The 19,976-nt window shown below is 41.0% G+C and overlaps 3 protein-coding genes across 15 annotated transcripts in view; 2 read left to right on the top strand and 1 right to left on the bottom strand.

Moving 5' to 3' along the window:
- Positions 1-3,462: 3,462 nt before the first annotated feature.
- klhl31 (kelch-like family member 31) lies at positions 3,463-7,115 on the bottom strand. The gene is made up of 3 exons (XM_061790676.1): positions 6,974-7,115; positions 5,115-6,317; positions 3,463-5,031 (listed from the first exon to the last, which is right to left on the bottom strand). The coding sequence occupies exons 2-3, from the start codon at positions 6,287-6,289 to the stop codon at positions 4,296-4,298; spliced, it is 1,911 nt and encodes a 636-aa protein (XP_061646660.1). The 5' UTR covers positions 6,290-6,317; positions 6,974-7,115; the 3' UTR covers positions 3,463-4,295.
- Positions 7,116-8,115: 1,000 nt separating this feature from the next.
- On the top strand, positions 8,116-16,482 carry eloal (elongin A, like). Of its 2 annotated transcripts, XM_061790727.1 has the most exons (11): positions 8,116-8,272; positions 9,586-9,642; positions 9,727-9,839; positions 9,910-10,756; positions 10,825-10,924; positions 10,997-11,164; positions 11,238-11,335; positions 11,758-11,938; positions 12,900-13,014; positions 15,790-15,893; positions 16,078-16,471. In XM_061790727.1, the coding sequence occupies exons 1-11, from the start codon at positions 8,195-8,197 to the stop codon at positions 16,137-16,139; spliced, it is 1,923 nt and encodes a 640-aa protein (XP_061646711.1). In that variant the 5' UTR covers positions 8,116-8,194; the 3' UTR covers positions 16,140-16,471. The 2 variants fall into 2 exon arrangements, with proteins under 2 accessions (XP_061646711.1, XP_061646712.1); XM_061790728.1 differs by lacking the exons at positions 9,727-9,839; positions 9,910-10,756 and having other exon boundaries at positions 16,078-16,482.
- A 2,283-nt stretch (positions 16,483-18,765) lies between these two features.
- Positions 18,766-19,976, top strand: part of lrrc1 (leucine rich repeat containing 1) — a 42,736-nt gene continuing 41,525 nt past the window's right edge. For 3 of the 12 annotated variants that reach the window (XM_061789270.1, XM_061789272.1, XM_061789269.1), the window contains exon 1: positions 18,767-19,343. In XM_061789270.1, coding sequence (XP_061645254.1) covers positions 19,185-19,343 — 159 coding nt within the window. In that variant the 5' untranslated portion in view covers positions 18,767-19,184. Of the gene's footprint in view, positions 19,344-19,976 lie in introns of all 12 variants that reach the window. The other 9 variants (XM_061789275.1, XM_061789274.1, XM_061789271.1 and 6 more) reach the window with 8 other exon arrangements.

The raw sequence follows: 19,976 nt of genomic DNA, 5'->3' as shown, positions 1-19,976 counted from the left end.
TCCTCTTTTGTAACAGTTCAAATTAATTTTGTCCTTTTGCAACAATGCTGTTTAACTTTTAGCTTTATCAGCCTTTAAATCCTTTAACTGAAGTAATATGCTCACTTTTTTTCAATACAAATTGAATTCAGTAATATTTCCACTTTCCTCGACTTTTTATTTGTCAAATATATTTATAAAATTAAATGTCTAAATGCATTTAATTATTGCTGTATTCTTCCACAGAAATAGGATGAGTCTCATGATTAGGGATTAAAAACAAATGATTGAAACTGAGTTCTTAAAGTGCAGTAGCAGATTAAAATGTCAAATATCTTTCCTTTAGTTTTCCACTTTAAGGTTTGTTTCTTCAATGTTATGAAGATAAGGTATAGTTACCAAAATATCTAATATGTTTTGAACCCGAGTTGCCCTTATCCGCGCATTGTGTAATGTGTTAGGAAACACAGAATGCCACAGCAAACGATGATCAGAGGAGTGTTGCATAGTTCTGTGAGAAAACATTTGACCCAAATACCACTGAATGATTAAATCATAAAATGAATAGTCCTGCGATTGGGTGGCGATCAGTCCAAGGTGTGCCCAGTCCCTCGCCCAAAATCAGATGGCATAGGCTGAGGAAGTGGAATAGCAAATGGATGGATAATTCATTAGACAGGCTGTATCTTGTTTTATTTTATTTCCCACTTAAATTCATTGGACGGGCTGCATCTTTTTTTTTTCTTTACTACCTAAATTAATTGGACGGGCTGTATCTTGTTTTTTCTTCTTCTTAAGTGTTGTAATGCTGCTTGAATGCACACAAATGTTGTTGGAGGCAGCTGGATAAAGCAAAAGAAGTTTTAATATTATGTCAACAAAGCAAACATACAAACTTGTGTTTTAGGTCCTTGAGTAAATGACAAATGATTTAAATAATAATAATAATAATGAAGAGATACTCTGAAACAAATTACTAGGGTCCCATAAACTATATGGGTTATTTTCATTTACTGAAATTTTATCAATAGCGGTAAAGAGATACTGAATTTCCTTTTGAAAATCAATACATTACATTTACTCATACGCGTATTTGAATCTTTGGCAGTTGTTATGAATCAAAAGGTCACAGTTGAAAGAGAGTTGAGAGAGCCTCATTATGTTGTTGTGCCAGAATGAGGAAGCCATTTGGAATTCATACAATAGCAGAAAGCAAAATAAATGGTGTTATTTCTGAGATGTGAATGACTATATATGAATTTGTGAAAGTGCCGGAACTATTGCATGCCTTTACCGTTATTACGATTGTATAAAGACAAGAGGGTGTAAATTAGTTTAATGTGTAGTTAGGATCCCTTATGGATTTGTATCTGTACAGTTTGAAGGGCAACATGTAAATTGTGCAACTCACGTGATTGTTATGACGCTGTTAATGTTTTTATCTTTATGCACTTTTGTCTTTACCGTCATAAAAAGTAATGTATTTGAATGGGCCGCCAGCATTTGCTCTGTCAATAAGGATTGCCTGTACTATGAATGCCTACATTTTTAAATAATCAATAACTTTTTGAAAATAGGACTTAAGCGTGGCTGTTTCAGCATGGGAGACATTTACTCATATAGAACCAAGGCGGCATAAAACAACTGGTGAATTACAATTGTTTTTATCTTTAGTGTCTTTACTCTTATTGATCAAATTATATGAAATTTACCAATACACATCCCGAGGCCCCCCGAGAACATTTGTTTCGGCCCGGCATGAAATTCTGCAAACAAATAAAATTTCAGAGGAACTCTTGCTAAAACCCCCCACAAATGTCCAAGGAAAATGCTTACCTTATCCAAATGGATTGCTAATTGCTCAGGAGGATGAGTGGGGCTGACAAGATTAGCAAGTTCAGGTTAAAGTATTTAATCAAATATTCACAAAAAAATATAAGAACCCAACTAACTCCAACTTCCTGAAAATACAAATGCAACACAGAAAATTGTTAACCCAGACAAGCCCACACAATCAGATTATAATAAACTTGGTACAAAGGTGCACTGCAAATCTCTGCAAGATTTTTTTAGGCTGAAAAAGGGGTCAACCATTTAGTTTAAAGGAGGTTTGTGGTTTTTTTTTTGTGGTTTTTTTAATGGGAGACTGCAGGAAACAAAAAGGATATGCGTCAGGCTGGAGTCACAAGAGAATCACAAGACGGGTTTCTGAGAGAGAACGGTTGAAACATATATTGCCAGTAATTTAACAGGTTTCCAATCAGAAAACCATTAGTTTCTACTGAGAAAAAATGGTTTGAAGCGATCAATTTTACAGCTGTTAAATCATAAACCAGCCCCTGGTCACAAAGAATACATTGTGACTCTGCAAGAAAACACTACACGTAAATGCAAATCTGACTTGGGTGTATTATTGTCTGTGGTCAGACTCAAAGAAAAACAAGTAGCTTGTGGACGAGTGGATGTTGTCCCTTGTTTGAGAAGTTGTGATAGCATTTTAAGAGGTCATGTTGGGTGACTTACTGTGTCTGGATCTACCTACAGTATCTGTCTGTCTGTCTGTCTGTCTGTCCGTCCTTCCATCCATCCATCCATCCATCTATCTATCGATCTATCAATAGCATTTTCAATAGAGCACATGCTATTATATTAAAGACGCCAGTAGTCATTTATTAAGTAGAACAATGTACTGTTTAAGTCAAGGCTGATATGAGAAAGCCAAAATAATCCTGTACAATAAGATCAAAGTCCTTTGGTTCAAGTTTCAAACCCTGAAGCAAAAGTTTTAATGCTCTTTTTAGACAGATGCTTTGCTGAGTTTTGCAGTCGGGACAGCTGCAAAGTTCTTTCCTGACAGCTTTGATGTGAGCTTAAAGATGGGAATTCAAATAAGCATACCACAATATTTTTATAAAACATGAAAATAAAGCTGGTCTGACCACATCCCTGCTGATCCACAACCGGCGTCGGGCAGTGTGCCCGTATACAATATTTGTTCATATGTTATAGACGTATACCCTGAAAACATATTCCCCAACACAAGCTAAATACTGCAATAATATGAATAAGTCACTGATAGTGTAGTGGTTCACTGGCCAACGTTGGTTCCGTTCCCATTCAGCGACAGTGTAAATATGAGTGTGAATGGATGGTTGTCTCCATATGCAATGAGATTGTCTGACAACCAGTCCAGCGTTTAGTCTGTCTTTGGCCGGAAGTCAGTTGGGTTAGATTGCAGCTTCCAGTAACCCTAATTGGGATAAGTGCTATAGAAAATGGATGGATAATACTAGCAATAAGAATACTTTTAATATTTTCATACAGTTTGCTTTGGCTCAAGATGGGTTAACTTACTTAGGAATTAAAATAACTCCTGATTTTGAAAATAGCATATCAGCAATTTATGTCCATGGTGTTAGGAATACTTTAATAAAATATATTTAAATACATTACTGTATACATTTTAGCAAATGATGACAGCAGTCCTGCTAATATATAATTTATTTAATTTAAAAACAAACAAAAAAATCATGAGCAACCAGGGAAATATTTAAACTCCCAAGAAAGCTCAGGCAGAAGCATTTTTCTGAAGTTACGATACTTCATTTCATTTTTTTTTTTTTTTTTACAAAATAATTTTCGAAACCCATTCAAATGTCATCCTTGCAACATTTTCCCAGCAGAATCAGTTTTTTTTCGCCCCCTCTCACTGAGAGTGTTTATGACAATCACACTAAATGACCATTGAGTGCTGAGCTTGCTCTGAAGTTTGTTAAAAACACTCATAAACACCTACTCCTGGTAGGTGTCATTCCAAGATTAATTCCAACCACTTATACTGTTCAAGTATCTGATAATCACAGTAGCTCCAGTCTCCATAAACTATCCTTTGAAATAAATATAGGTGTTGTAAGTGCATGTACAATATGACTGTCATGATATTGGGTAAATAAAGGCAAACAAATGTCTTTACACTGTAATTTTAATTTAAGTTTTAAAGACATTTTATATGCAATAGAATGAGGGCAAATGAAATGCTATCATCTGAATTGGCCCCATAGAAAAATGTCTGCCTAATAATAAGCTAATGTCTGTATCATAAACATAATGATTCCCTAATAATGCCAAACGTAAACATCCAGCTGCCAAACCGTAACTTTAAATGCACTTTATTTTTCTCTTTTATTAAAGTTAAAGACCCTATTTAAAAAACGTTCTAGTGCTCACCACAGGGAGTTTTTCGATCCAAGGCATCTGTGACAGACAAATTGAGGCCTGGAAGCATATAAACTACATTATCATTAGCATCTCGCTGCTTATATACTGACTGGTGCAGATGAAACTGAACTGGCTCTAGATTCTCGTGTTGTTTTTCGACTGGGTATGGTGACGACGCAGCATGAAATGCCGACTGTAGGTTCTGGCAACTCGTCGTCCTCAGTCCATTCATTGAGGTCAGCATTGTACACTTGAATGCACTTCTTGTACTTCTTCTCACCCTCATTCCAGCCACCGAGGAGATACATCTTGTTGTTCAAAACGGCAATGCCAGCCGTGCTCACCCCTGTGTGAAGAGGAGCGCAGTAGCTCCACTGCCCGCTGTGAGGGTTGTAGCACTCTACAGCCAGGACATCCACCCTCTCCCCACGACCTCCCAGCTGACTACCACCGATGGCGTAGGCGCGATCTCCCACTGTGGCGGCGCAGTGCCAACCACGAGGTGAGCTCAGGCTGCTCTTATCCTGCCAGCAGTCGGTGGACGGGTCATACGAGCACACGGCTCTGGAGTAGGCGTTGTTGATGTAACCTCCAGAAACAAGGATCTTTCCTTCAATGACTGAGTTGGCGTGACAGCAGCGGGGCACCTCCATGGGCGCTTTCATCTGCCACTGGTTGGAAGAGGGCACGTAGCACTCCACTGATGCCTGAACACCGTTAGCGTTACGCCCGCCAACGGCAAACAAAAGGCCATTGAAGGTGCTGACACTGAAGTGAGTGCGTTTTTGGATCATGTTGTTCAGATGAATCCAGGTGTTGAAGCGAGGATCATACCTTAAGAATGCAAAGGTAGTTAATAGTTTCAAAGCCTACACAAATCACCATGACATATGGCGACATAAGAGATTGGTTTGTACCTGCAGAAGTTGCTGACGGCATGCTTGGCCTGGTTCCTTGCATCATTCTGGTCCTCACCTCCCGCCACATACAGGAAGCCATCCAACATTGCCACACACTGATTAAAGCTCTTTGCTGGCATTTCTGTCAACCGATTCCACACATTGTCGATGTCCCTGTAGAGGATGTCCTTGCTGAGAGATTTCTCCGTCAAGGCGGGGCGTCCTCCGACCGTGAGTATCACCTTGAGGCCACCGCGCACTTTTGTTCTACGAGACTGAAGGATATTCTGTTGGTATGGCAGCAGGTGGTAGTTCATGGCATCAACGAGGAGGCGGTGGCACTCATGGTCTTGCATCATTCTAGGCACACTCTGGATGTGATTAACCAGGTCTTGGGCGCAGATCGTGCCGAAACGGATGTGAGTTAGGAGATCTGCGGCGTACTTCAACCTCTTCTCGTCAAAGTCCAACCATTTCATGGCGATCTGGAAGGCTGTGACCTCGGAGGGAAGCTGAAGAGAATCGTCCGAGAGAAAGTCGCTAATCTGCTCGTAGGTAAGCTTCAGGAAGTGGTCCATCTCGGAGAACTCAATGAAGTTCTCCCGCATGTACTTCTGCGCCGCCTCTTTGGTTTCTTTAAGATTGTAGGCATCTGCAATGTTGGCCACGTACATGCAGTTCTCAACGCTGAGCTCCTGCATGAGGAAGTCACTGCACATCTTCACTAGGGTGCCGATCTGTAGGAGCCTCGCCGCTGCGATGGTGCTGCCAATGCTGTAGAGCGACAAGGTGAGCTTTCCAGAGTACGCATATGTAATGCTTGTGGCAAGGCCCACAGGGGAGAGGTCGTTCAATTCAATCTTCTGTAGCGTTGAATCCTTTTTGAGGATGTTACGTATGTACTCGCTGCAAGAGGCCATGACGACCTTATGGACGTCAAAGGACTTTGACTTGGTGGCAACTGTTAGATCACAGAGGAAACTGTCATGCCGCATACTGCTCAGACCCTCTAGGAGGTTGGGGGCATACACAGAATCTGTAACCTCAGTTGAAATACAGCTGAATCCATTGCTGCCCTCCAACAGTGTGTTCAGCCCATTGATCTTGTTGACGGGGCTGTCCTCAACCATGATTGTCATCTCATTGATGTCTCCTTTATTCTTCTTGATCGTCTTGTTCTTTTTGGGGGCCATGGCTGAGGCAACAGAGCACAACCCAGACCTTTTGAAAATATAAATACAACACGTCACGTTTTGACAAAAGATTGACTGCTGAAAAGCAAATAATCACTGACATGATCTCTCTGCCCCTTCGGACTGAACATACTAAAAAGTTACACCTTGAAAAATTATCTCTAGGCGCAAGCAGACACTGACACCGTTGAAGCATGTGTTGTGCCAGGCGATGCACGAGCTAGTGAGTGCGTCAACACAGCCCTGGTTGCATCTGTCACATTTTATCAGCAGTTTGTCCAGGAATAGCACGCACTGGAACTGCTCACCCCTGATGTTCCTTTTATAGACTTTGAGGCACTGACACTAGGCCTTGTGTGCTCTCAAACGATTTTGGTTAAATTTAAAATTCTAAAATACATATTATAACAACTATTTGTAGCTTGTATTGAATAACTTTTACAATTTGCAACACTTTAAAACACGATTCTTCACACAATTCACATACCATGCTGTCAGTGTGTCACTTATAACAATAAAAAAAAACTCTTTGCAATGGTTGAACTTTAAACTTGATGTCCAACCAACAAAGCCCAAATAAGAGTGAAAAATATATATATTTTCCACAATTGAAGGTATAATATATATCAACATGGCAGCATGAACTTTACCATTAGAGTTACTTTGCAAATAAATCCCAAATACCTGAAGAATGAAGTGCTGGGGAAAAAAGGAACTTGTGCCTCCACTTACTGGAGCAGGAGAGAGAGACCAGCAGTCACACATGCAGAAGGAGAAATCCTCTTAACTCCTCCTCTAGGGGAGTGGGTGCCAATCACACATTGTGAAATGCATGTGGCATGGGGTAGACACCATCCACCCACCCCCAAACCCTGACCTATAGTTAGGCCACACTCACAGATAATAGCTTCCAATTAGTTGATGTCAACATTCTGGCTTTGACTGCCAGAATATCCTCAGTGTGTCATGACATGCAGAGCTTCCTTTGTGAAAGATTCAAGATGTTTATTGTCATATATACAGTAAAAACACAGCGGTAGCACTGAGCAGTGAAATTCTTAGTTTGCTAGTATCCCTCCACTTATACAAAGAATATAAAAGATTAAAGCCCCGACATGCCTTTCTCCCGTGGATTTTTAATGCACTACATACATTCGCACATCCTTGGGGTGCTGGTTGACCTGGGTGGGGGTGACGGTTGCGGATCACTATTGCCCTGTGACCGTCTCGCCTCACCCCCACCAGTTTCTCCAATTCGAATGTGCTACACCCCATCACACACAATGATGGTACAGGGATAATGGTTGCCAGTCGGGGACCTGGTAACCATAGTAATAGGGTGGGTGGTGGGTTTTCGCATTTCTCTCTGCTTGACTCCTTGACCCTAATGGCAAGCGTGGCGTGGACAAAACTACAACGGTATGTCACTGGTGTCACACAATGCTAAGCTATATTGGTGGAAATACCACAAACATGACAACAAAATAACAAAACATGTGAAAAAGGAAATTACCTCACATAACATCTTTTCGACAGACACGTCACACATTCAAAATACGGCAGTAGAGAAGAAAGTTAAAATTCTTTCAAGCCACTGAATTGGTCAAATAACATGTAAGGGTTTGTTTGCTAGTGGTTTATGCCACCCGTTAGTACGTGGGATATCATGATGAATACTGGGGGAAGTCCTCTCAAATTCTCAAAATTCATTCCATATGTATGCATTAACACCAACTGTAACAATGACATCATATTAAGACTTCCCATATGTGACGTCACACACACACATACGAGCGTGACTACTTTACCACACGGCCCTGAAGTGGCCGTCACCACTTCCGTTGCATATAATTAGTGCTGCCCGCCAGTCAGGTGTGTGTTGACGCTCGCACATGCTGCACAGTGATGGCAGGGAGCCCGGAGGTGGTGAAGAAAGTCTTACGCTGCAAACTCCAACTAGCAGACACGGCACAGTCTGCCACGGTAGCGAGCACTTTATTCTACCTTTATTCGCCACACGTCCGGCAAACGCACCATTCGTTTAATCAGCGTTGTTTCAACAATAGGTCGCGGTGAGTTCACTGACGCGCTGTCATTAGGTTTCACACAACTCTAGTTTACGTTTAAATTGCTGTAGCACGTGAGTTATGATAAGGCATATGCATATCCACTACAGGAATAATATGCATCTTTTTTTTAAATTTTTTAAACAATAAGAGTCCTAAAATAGTCACGGAGAAATTGTGTGTTTAAAAAAAATAAATAAAAAATACCCTGATGAAAACTGAGGTAACAATTGCACAGAAGAACTCGTGCTCTTTATTTTAAATACGGCACATGCAGGTTCCAAAATAAAATGTCACCTGAAGATAGTTTCTATTTGACTTTTACTGTTCATCAGGTTAAAGACAAACAGTACAGCTTGCTCTTACAAGCTTTTTCAAATGAAAGTTGATGATGCACATTTGTATATAGTGTTGTGTTCATCATGTGTACATTTTTCTTATGCTCACATTTTTGATGTTCCCAAAACAAACATTGTAAAACAGACGAGGGCAAGGCATGTATCACTTTTTTATTTTTTAAATAACTGTGGTACTCACTTTTTACACCAAATACCACCTCAAAAATATTTAGCTCTCCAAGTACAGTATCACCATAATGGCCAACATACAGTCCAAAAAAATGACTAAACTATACTTTAAAATATGTACTGGGGTATTGAAACCGTTTTGGTGGTACAGCAAAAGGGTTCACTGTACTATATAGAATTGTAATGAGTTGAGTCACTGCATTGCATGTGGCTGCATCACTAGTGTGGTTGTCAGGCACTGTAAATGGCAGGTGGTTTGCTGCTAAAAATGGCTATGCCTCCAGTTCATTTTATGACTGTTGTCCATCATTTCTGTCAGTGACCACCTGCATACCTCTAGGCCTCTTTAACAAGTACAGGAAGACGAGACTGTGTTAAACTACTTAAATATGCTCAAATAAGATTATAACTGGTTAGTATAAAGCCACACACTTTGTAAATGGAGAGAATGTATAGCAAAGGGCAGAGTGCTTGTCCATTTATAGCTGGGAGTAAAAGGAGTAAGAGGGTGTGAAAGATTCCCATACATAGCTTCAGCTTCAAATGCACAATCAGCAACTGTGGCAATCCAAACCCAGAACTGCCATATTTGGTGTGACAGGTTTTGTTCCCTTTTCTGTCAGAGTAATGAGTGAAAATGTTTAACATGAATTGTTTTTCATATACGTAGTGTTTAGTCACTTCTTTATAAATTTCATTTCAGGTTCTCAAAATCTTGCAGAAGCTCAACAATCTAGACATCACTGTAGATGTTCTTGCTGTAAGTGGGGAATGTGACCATACTATATTTGGATGTAAATTTGTTTTATTGTCCATTCATTTGTGAGTGCTCTTTATAAATTAGGAAACTGGAATTGGCAAAACTGTGAATTCCTTTCGCAAGCACAAAGAAGCTGGAGAGTTGGCCAAGTCGCTGGTCAAAGGTTGGAAGAAATTAATCCCCAAGAAGTCAACAAGGTGTGCATCTTTTTTAAATCAACTGGATACAATTCAGATAGTTTGTTTGACATTCATCTCCTAAATACAGTCATACAGAAGATCGAAACACGTCGGACAGTTTGTTTGTCAAAGAACAAATCATCAGTGACCAAAATAGCCCAAATAATGGAGGCCAGACAGTGGCGGAATTAAATAATAATTGCTTAACATCAAATGGCAAGAGTGTTGAACATTTGACTGAAAAATGTCATACTGAGGAAATTAATGAAAATCCCAAAAGAAAAAAGGACATGTGGGAAACGAGTGATGAGGATGACCCAAAGAAGTTTGGAAATGGAATCTTGAGTTTGAAAAATGCTATTCCTGAGGAAAAATGTCATCGTTCTGTTTCCAAGGACACGATAAATGGACTTTATAAATTCCAGTTTGAGTGCAAGGTACAACTTCAAGATAAAAGTAGCTTAGGCTGCGGAGGCTCTTATTTGGAAGGAAAGAAAGAAAAGTCAAAAAAGAAGTCAAAGCCATCGAAGGAACCCCCACAGGACTGTAACGAAACCTTCTTGTCCTGTGACAAACACTCAGAAAAGGCCCCTAACTTGAATGATGTACGACAGGATGGATCATCGGGATTATCAAGTAGTTCGGACAACCGAAATAAAAAAAGGAAGAAACGGGAGAAAGAAAGTAAGGAGTTTGAACATGATGAGCTGTCAAAACCCTCAAACAAAAAGTCAAAAATGCAACAAGAAAACGGTGAGAGTGAAATGGAGGAGCCAGCCATGTCTTTTGAATCGTACTTGAACTACGACGAAAATGCCTTGAAGAAGGATCGATCCAGAGGAAAGAAAATATCCAAAAGGAGCAAGACTGTCATAAAGGGGCAGCCTTTCGAAAAACCTGCTGAGTCTCCGAGGATGCCTGTTTCTCCAAAAAAGGTGTTTGAGTGAAAATAAACATTTTGTGTCTGAACGATTGATTTAACTTTGATTGACTTGGATTTTAGATGATGATGGAATCTCCAAAAGACCTGCTTCACATTCCTTTACCTGCCCTTATACATGAATGTGACCTAGCATCCAGTTTTGAATACCTCGAGAGGAAAGGTACAGTATGTCCAATAAAGACAGGCATTCTCACTCACTAAATTAAACCTTTGTTTTCTGCTTGTTTTTAAGTTGAGAAAGAGCCTGATTTTGGGGACCTATCTGAGGACTGCACAGTCTTCACAGGCCAGCGGCTAAACAAAAAAATGGCAGTCTACTCTGGATCCAAGACGGTTTTCCTTCCTGCCATGATGAGCTTGTACCAGCAGTGTATCCGCACGCTGCAAAACAATATTAACTGTAAATAAGGCCTAGAAAGCGTTTTGTCATTTTTTTGGGAAGTTTTGTTACTTTGTGTCTTTCTTTTTGTCAGTGCTTTATGAAACTGGTGGAGTCCCGTTTGAAATCCTTGAGCCAGTGTTGGAGAGGTGTACGCCAGAGCAGCTGCTGCGTGTTGAGGAATGCAATCCGGTAGTAATAAATTTAGAATCTATTTTATAACCAGACACACCTGCCAAAGGCTCTCGTAGCTTATATAAATTTAAGATGTTTAAACAATCATGGTTCATACACTGAACCAAGTGTGTAGTCCACATGAATCTCATGGCTGTAGTCTTTCATTAAGGGTGCACAAGAGTTGGTTGAACAATAGCTAAACATCGTAACCTTAGAATCACTGTGTGTTGCATAGGCATGAGGCCTATGAACAGGTTTTCCAACTGCATAGTTCCTCCTGACTGGGTAGTAATTGATTCACATACTTGCGTACACAGTATACTGTATTTCTACATTCAAGTCTATTTGTGGAACTTGAATTAGTGTTGTAAAGTATATTATGTTGTTTGTGATTTTGTGTTGTCAGTTAATGTTTTGTCTATCATTTATGTCTACAGGTGTACATCGGAGTGACGGACCACCTGTGGGGGAAACACTGCCAGAGAGACTTCAAGGATGCCAAACTTCAGCAGTACGAGTCGTGGAAGGAAATGTACATCAGACTCTCCGAGGAGAGGGAAAAAAAATTCCAGACGCTGGCCAAAAAAATACTCTCTGATCATTGCAAGAAACCCAAAGGTGTGCACAAGAATTCCAAAATAAATGAGGTCAGAAGAGGAAATGGACAGCTTAATAGATGGACTAAAGTATTGTAGTATACCTCTTAATGAAGCAAATAGGGGTGACAAATAAATTTTAAAAAGGGGGGACGGGGGGTCACCCGGTGTGGATATACAATAACTCACCAAGAGAACAAGGTGAGAGGACAGAAAAGGGCAGGACAGGATGTGGAGAAAATGAGCAAGGCAGTGCTACTGATGAGTGGTGCGGTGGGATTCTTTTTTTTTTTATTTTTTATTTTTTATTTTTTTTAAGTGTTTAAACACCTATAAGAAGCCGTGAGTTGATATGTTAGTATAACCTGTGTTGTTAGTGATCCCAGCACAAGTAATTAAAGCCTATAGTGTGTCTATCGAACGTATTAGTGAATGAACATTATGTCACATCCATGTTGGTCAACTGGTGTACGGAGTTCCTGAGCAGGCACATCGAGGAAGGGCGTGGGTGGGGGGGCCGAGTCAGCGAGCCTGTCCAGCAGGGGACCCAACCAGGGGGACGCCACTGACCCATCCCCGGGACCTAGGGAGGTCCCGAGCCTGACCAAAGCGCCTTGATATCAGTCCCAAGAGGGAGGGGCACACCCCACCCACCAAGCCCCACGCCACCGCCCCCACCACCGCCGGAGAGCATGGGGGCCCCATCTACCAACAGGGCCCAACGTAGGACCCAGCAGCCACCCAAAAGACATGTGAAAACCCACCACCCGCCTTATTACTATGGTTACCAGGTCCCCGACTGGCAACCATTATCCCTGTACCGTGATTGTGTGTAGTGCATTAAAATTGGAGAAACTGGTGGGGGTGAGGCTAGACTGTCTCAGGGCAATACTGACCATTTCTTAACACAAACTTTTTGTGGCGATGAAGTTCGAGGCAACTGTTTATTTTTCTTAACTTGGTCTACACCTGTCTCTGTTTAGGCCGACAAGTGAAGATGGCATTTATTCACACTGTTGCTAAGCCACCGAGAGATGTGCGTATCCAACAAGAAATCCATGGCACTGCGGTTCAGCAGCCTCAGCAGCCCAGGATCAGGTATGTGCTGACTCTCCAAATATATTAGTGATGCCAACAATAATGCCATAGCTGAAAGCCTCTAATTTAATGGTCATACCCTAAAAACTTGAGTGAATGCTGAGACAAATTGATATTGTGACATTGTCTGACATGAATGGCAAAGTACACACTACTGTGGTTCTACATAGTGGATAAAATCTACACACATCTGTTCAAATACCACAGTTTTGTGACATAAAAAAGATAAATCATTTCAAAACTTTTTTTCCATTATGACCTATAACATCAATTACTGTATTTCACGACCATAGGGCGCACCGTATTAAAAGGGGCAGTATCAGTTACGGGGTCTATTACTGTATTTAACACATGCATACGGCGCACCGTATTATTGGGCGCAGGCATGGTAAAACATACACCAGCTTAAAACACACCGAAGCATGCATGCATGCATGCATGCTAAAACAATGTTTTTAAAAAGGCAGCAGGAGCAAAACTGAGTTCGGTTGTACTTTATTGAAGTATTTAACAACGTACTCATGTTATTTTTTTGATCAATCCTCATCCACAAATCCATCAATGTCCTCATGTTCTGTATCCGAAATGAACAGCTGGTCAAGTTCTCCAACAAACACGGCGGGTTCCCTCTCGTACTCGTCAGAGTCAGTCTTGTTGCTGGGGGGCTGTTAAGCAATGACGCCGGCTTTCGCGACACCTCGGACAATAGTCAAGGCAGATACCTTAGCCCAAGCATCCACAATCCATTCACATATGGTGGCGTAACTTGCCCGTCATTGCCTCCCTGTCTTAGTAAAGCTGTGTTCGCCATCTGTCATCCATGACTCCCACGCTGCTCGCAGCTTCACTTTGAACGCCCTGTTTACACGGATGTCCAGTGGTTCGTCAAGCCTCCCGGAATGATGGCAAGCCCCGAGTTATTGCACTCAGTCGAATGGTGACTGTAGTGACGCTTCTCGGCTGTTCTTTGCTCATTAATCCATTGCTCGAGTTGCTCCACTTCGCTTTGTTTCAGAGTTTTTCTTTTTTTTCTGCGGAAACTCAGCTTCGTCTTCTTGACTTGGCAAAGCTCGTTTTCCTGCTTCCTCCACTTGCGAACCATGGATTCATTGATCTTGAATTCTCTCGCGGCTGCTCGATTCCCATGTTCCTCCGCATAACTGATAGCTTGCAGTTTAAACTGTGCTTTGTAAGAGTCTCTCTTCGTAGGTGACATTTTCGGGGGTCCTTAGCCAAACCGATATTGTTTTACACAATGCACACCCCGGAAATGCTCCCAGTCAGTCAAGCGGTAAGAATAAATAAATATCCATCCATTTTCTGTGCCGCTTCTCCTCACTAGGGTCGCGGGCGTGCTGGAGCCTATCCCAGCTGTCATCGGACAGGAGGCGGGGTACACCCTGAACTGGTTGCCAGCCAATCGTAGGGCACATAGAAACAAACAACCATTCGCACTCACAGTCATGCCTACGGGCAATTTAGAGTCTCCAATTAATGCATGTTTTTTGGGATGTGGGAGGAAACCGGAGTGCCCGGAGAAAACCCACGCAGGCACGGGGAGAACATGCAAACTCCACACAGGTGGGGACGGGGATTGAACCCGGGTCCTCAGAACTGTGAGGCTGACGGTCTAACCAGTCGGCCGCCAAATAAATAAATAAATAAATAAAATTAAAAATAAAAACCCCGCCGCTATATACCTACTGGGGGCGTGGCTTTAGCGTCCTACTTCACGTACCCTTCCCCTGTCCTCAGCCATGTCCGCTTTTCCTGTAAGAAGCGTGTTGGCAGGAAATGCTTAAAAATAAAAGTCAAGCGGAGCGCTCATCACACATTTATAAATGTTGGAACTCTGTGTACACAAGGTGCGCCTTATTATAAGGCGCCCTGTCCATTTTGGAGAAAATTTAAGACTTAAGTACGCCTTATGGTCGTGAAAATACAATTTAAAATAAAAAAAATAAAAATGACAAAAAAACCTTTTAGTGAGCGCAAGTAAAAATAAACCACTGAGATTGTGGTTGCACAAGTGGCACACCTTTATAACCGAGGATGTGGCTGTGTTCAGAATTAAGCAATCACCTTCAAACTCATTAAATGATAGTCAGCACACCATCTACTTGAACAGCTGAACTTTATTTGGTGTTACTCAGAGGCACTTTAAAATTTGGTGTGGTGATTCCCATTTAATGTTTTCGAATGTGACTGCTTAATTTTGAACACATTTGCAGCTATAAGGGGTGTGCATACTTATGCAACCATATCTGTTTTTTTACTCTCCCCCCCCCCACAAAATTTAATTGAATTGTAGAGGTTATAGGTCATTGTGGGAAATGTTTTTAAATCTATTTAGATCTAATTTTATACCACAAAAACCATAGCTTTTTAAGTGTGCAAACTTTCCATCCACTGAAAACAGTAAAGACGAAGTACACTTGCCACACGCAGCAGCGTTGTGGCTCTTCAATTACCTTAACATGCGAAGTGTGCTTGCTAGACCGGTTTTGCTGTGGTTATAAGCGACCTTTGTCATATCACTTGCCTAATAGGATAGTTGCTTAAATAATTTTTCATTCACTTTTACCAAAGCAATATAAAGTACCAACATGACTGCTGCTGCTTTGTGGTTTTCCAAAAACACACAACTATGACTTGGGCAACTATGCTAGTAGGCTAACAATATGTTGCAATGTGCGCTGTTGGCATCATGCTTGAGTAAAGCTGATGTCATAGTTAAATGCTTGTTGAAGTTTTGCAAACTTGTACTTGTTTTAGCGTGAAGTCCCAAGAGAGCAGATCAAGGCCGAGCAATGAGCCCGCAAAGGCCAGCAGCACCACCTCAGGGCCAAGCAGCACCCAAGACGTTCGCAAAAAAACAAGTGAGCTCGCATTTTTTTCCCTGCAATTTTGTTGGTTTGTTGCAGGTTCTCAAAAAGAGCAGTTACATGTATTTGATTCCAAGGTCAAGCTATAGAAATTAAGGTCTTATTATTCAGTATACAATTGACTGTACCCATGTACATTTTAGCTTGCATAATCTTTTGGTCATGTTTGTCAACACAGGGGTGGCGCCAATGATGGCAAAGTCCTTAAAGGCGTTCAAGAAGCAGCAGGGACGGCGATAAATAAATGCACTTGAATGATCTTGCACTGTGTGTTGTGCCAGGGTCATTGAAACTGTTGACCTTGCATGACTGTATGACTAATACAAGCAATTACTATGTTTCTCTGGAAATGTGAATTTTCTCCACGACAGAATAATAAAGTCATAAAATGCAAAACTGGTCCATTTTGGGATTTTGAGGGGTGTTCAAAACTTCGTTGACTAAATGGAGTGTGGCTCCCTCTAGAGGAATTGTTGTGAAATGGTTTGTCATACAGCTCTGGGCACACCAACCGATCACGTGTACTTTAAAATACAGTAGCTACTGTATATAAATTGCACGTTTAAATAAACTTAAAATCTGGCTTCCATGCATAGTATTTATTTTTTTCTTCTGCCGAGTTATTCTAATCCATCTGTGTTTCAGTTACAATTGTGTCAATTTTAACCAAAATGAAAAACGTGCCAAATCATAAATCTGGTCTTTTTCTGGTTCTCACTTTACAAGCACCTTGTCTAGTTCCATTTGCAAGGAATGCGTTAGGGCTACTGCGTGAGATACTGGCAGAAGGTTTTATTGGTGTCACAACCTTCACCACCACCACCTACGATCGCACACTGAGATGTCTGCGACTGCATGCTTCATTTATAATTATGTAAGGGAGCTGCTCTCATGTGCTCCTGATTTGACAATTTCCACATTTTAAAATCTTTTAGAGGTGCCTTAGGTTTTTACAAGTGCCGTAACCTAACATTGAATTATTTGACTAATTCCCAGTGGGCAAGACAGACCGAAGTGAATGCACTGCATTAAAAAGTAAAGGGACATGTTAGTGTGGCAGACTTGCTAAAATACAAAGCAGACTACTGCCCGGGGCCCCCACAGGCCTAGATTCGCTCAGCGGTGAACTGGTGATTGTATTTTGGTGCTGTGATTAATTGTTACTTCATTTGAGAGTATTCACCACATTCATAAGAATCACTTAATTAAAATGGTCAGCACAGTAATGTGTTCTTTTGCTTCACATCCTGAGGGGCTGTCAACATTGTTTAATGTAATTATGATGACGTGGCACCTATTTGGATCACTACCCAGAACAAAATGAATGTTGGGTAGATGGGACAGGGCATATCTTTAGACACGATGTCACACAAAGCTATTTAATCTGCAGAATGATATCAAATCCCAGGCAATAAAGGATGAATGATAATTACACTTGGCTACTGAGCCCACTTACAACCAAGTACAAGCAGGTGCCATGCTGCGATGCTAAGTGGTATACGATAATCCCTTCAGGGAAACCAAGCTTCTGTTTAAAAAGGCGAGTGTATCAATGTTTATTATCGCGGTTGTAGGTTTCACTTAGATGGAACTTTGCTGCATCATACTGAGTCCTGGTTCCCATTTTTGACTCATAACTAATAGAGGTAATAAGGAAACAGATGACTCTCATAAAGTACAAATATCCACAACTGCAAAGTACAACCATAATAATCATGGTTACAATACCTTTCTGACAGTGTCCATCAAAACTGAATATTTAAATATACAACTACTGTTTATATTGTGCAACTGGTCATAATGTGGCTTGTGTACAGTATACTGTTCATATTTTTCTGCATTATCTACAAAAAATACTATAGTGCAACTATTTGACTTGAGAAACAGTACTAGTAAAAATATAATATAGACTAGTGTATATACTGCTACCTTTATAGATGTCTTAATGAAATGTAAAAAGTTTCAAATAAGGGTTATTTTTAACTATTCTGTTTGCATGAACATGCATCGTAACGCTAAGATAGTGGTTCAAAATACTGTGTGATGACCATATTTGAATAAACTTACAATTGAATATTATTGGAATAAATATTTTAATAACAAACATTGTTTTATTTAAATTTAGAAACAGTATAATTTAAAGACACGTTTACAAGTTTTATGTCATAATGAAGTGTAAAAAGACAATGGTTTTATGAGAGCCGATACCGCTTATTAGTATAGTCAAGGAGGTCGATAACCTATATTTGGAGTCTATATTAATTTGCAGTTAAAAAGGAAAATATTGGAGTCAGAATTTTAAATAATACAAACTCTGACACTTTGTTTAAATGCATTTAAGCATATGTTTTTTAAACAACTTTTCAGATTTGCAACATGTTTTTGTTTTGTTTTGTTTTTATCTTAGACAATAGATAACTTTGTTTTATAATTCTAACAAAAAGTGGAGGTAGCATCCAGACTCAGCAGCGCTTCTTATCAGCCAAATGAAATCTTAAAGAAATAGCGGCCACAAAGTTTTCGACAGTAAATAAAGTTTTAAAAATTTGCAGTATTACTGAAATGTTAATCGCTCACTTATCTTTGTTTTAAGTTCAAACAAAAAAAGTGCATCCGAAAATGACATCCCTTTCTCTTGTTCAAGTCAGGATTTATCTCAAGTTGTTCAGTTTATTGAACAAATATTACAAGCTTTGCTTACAGTAAAAATATGAAATTTGTATATATATATATATATATATATATATATATATATATATATATATATATCGAAATCAAAATATATCAAATGTTGTTGTTTCGGGGTGATTCTGCCAGCCGTCCCAACATGGCGGCCCTGGGAGGGATGGAGGGAGGAGCCGCCTGAAGTGATGACGTAGGATTGGAATGAGGGAGTGAATGTTCCGGGTCAGAATCTGGACGCTAGGGGAAATTAAGTACGGGAACTACGCGAAGACACGACAGTGGTTCTGTCACCCCCCCCCTGGCCTCACGGAGATGTAGCCCGGTTCCATGCAGTAAAACGGACGGCGGCGGAGCGGTGTTAGGCGGGTGCCTTCAAAGTGAGCGAAGTGACGACAGACGGAGAGTGATTCCCATGTCGGTCGCCACTTAACAAAACGCCACCTTGGACTTGTTTACGGCTGGAATGTCGCTGTGAACCACCTGTTAATTTCGCTTTGCCGGTATTTGTTATTTTTCAAACCTGGGACTGTCCCGTCGTGGCAATCTGTTGCATTCTCTCGAACCTGTCTGTTTATTCCATTCACCCGCACCACCGCCGCGATGTTTCACTGTATCCCCCTGTGGCGGTGCAACCGTCATGTGGAGATGATCGATAGACGCCACTGTTCGCTGCTCTTTGTGCCAGATGAAATTTACCGCTACGGACGCAGTTTGGAGGAGCTCTTATTGGACGCCAACCAACTTCGAGACTTGCCCAAGGTAAGCAAGCGCCGAGCCGCCGCTTCCGTACACCTTTCTCCACTCACACAAAAGACCGCCTCGGTCTGGTGTTGGAAGTTTAAAGTAGAGGTGGCACGGAACAGGGCCGATCTATCCATCCCGTGAGAATGCACTGGGACCCGGGGACAATCATTACGCAAGATCAGCAAGGCAGGCAAAGCCGTGGAGGTGGAAATTTCCCGTACTACAATCCACAGACACCACGGGTTAACGACACTATACTGTACTACATGTGTGTGGCCTTTAAACGCAAACCGTTGTCTCTTTTGGTCACAGCTGTCGGACAGAGGCCTGACTTTTTGTGTCTATCCCGTTGAATGCAACAGACAATTCTTTGTACAAGCTTTAAAATGGTCAACAGAACCCTAAACAAACCAGGTCAGCCAAGTGTTTGAGTCTATAAACTCCTTTAGAGCTGTCAGCACGACATAGCCTATGTTTCGGAGAAGTACACGCCAATTTATCATAAATCCACCTGTTGTGTGTAACACTTATGGCCTTTCTCATGCTTGCTGAAAATGACTTGATTGATTCTTTCTTCTGCGTAATATTCGTCCACTTAAGGGATACGATGAAAACATGATCATGTGATGTGGCATGGAGGAACATCTC

The sequence above is a fragment of the Phyllopteryx taeniolatus genome, chromosome 11 (genome assembly GCF_024500385.1).
Source record: "Phyllopteryx taeniolatus isolate TA_2022b chromosome 11, UOR_Ptae_1.2, whole genome shotgun sequence".
NCBI lineage: Eukaryota > Metazoa > Chordata > Actinopteri > Syngnathiformes > Syngnathidae > Phyllopteryx > Phyllopteryx taeniolatus.
This window is presented reverse-complemented; position numbering and strand designations above follow the sequence as displayed.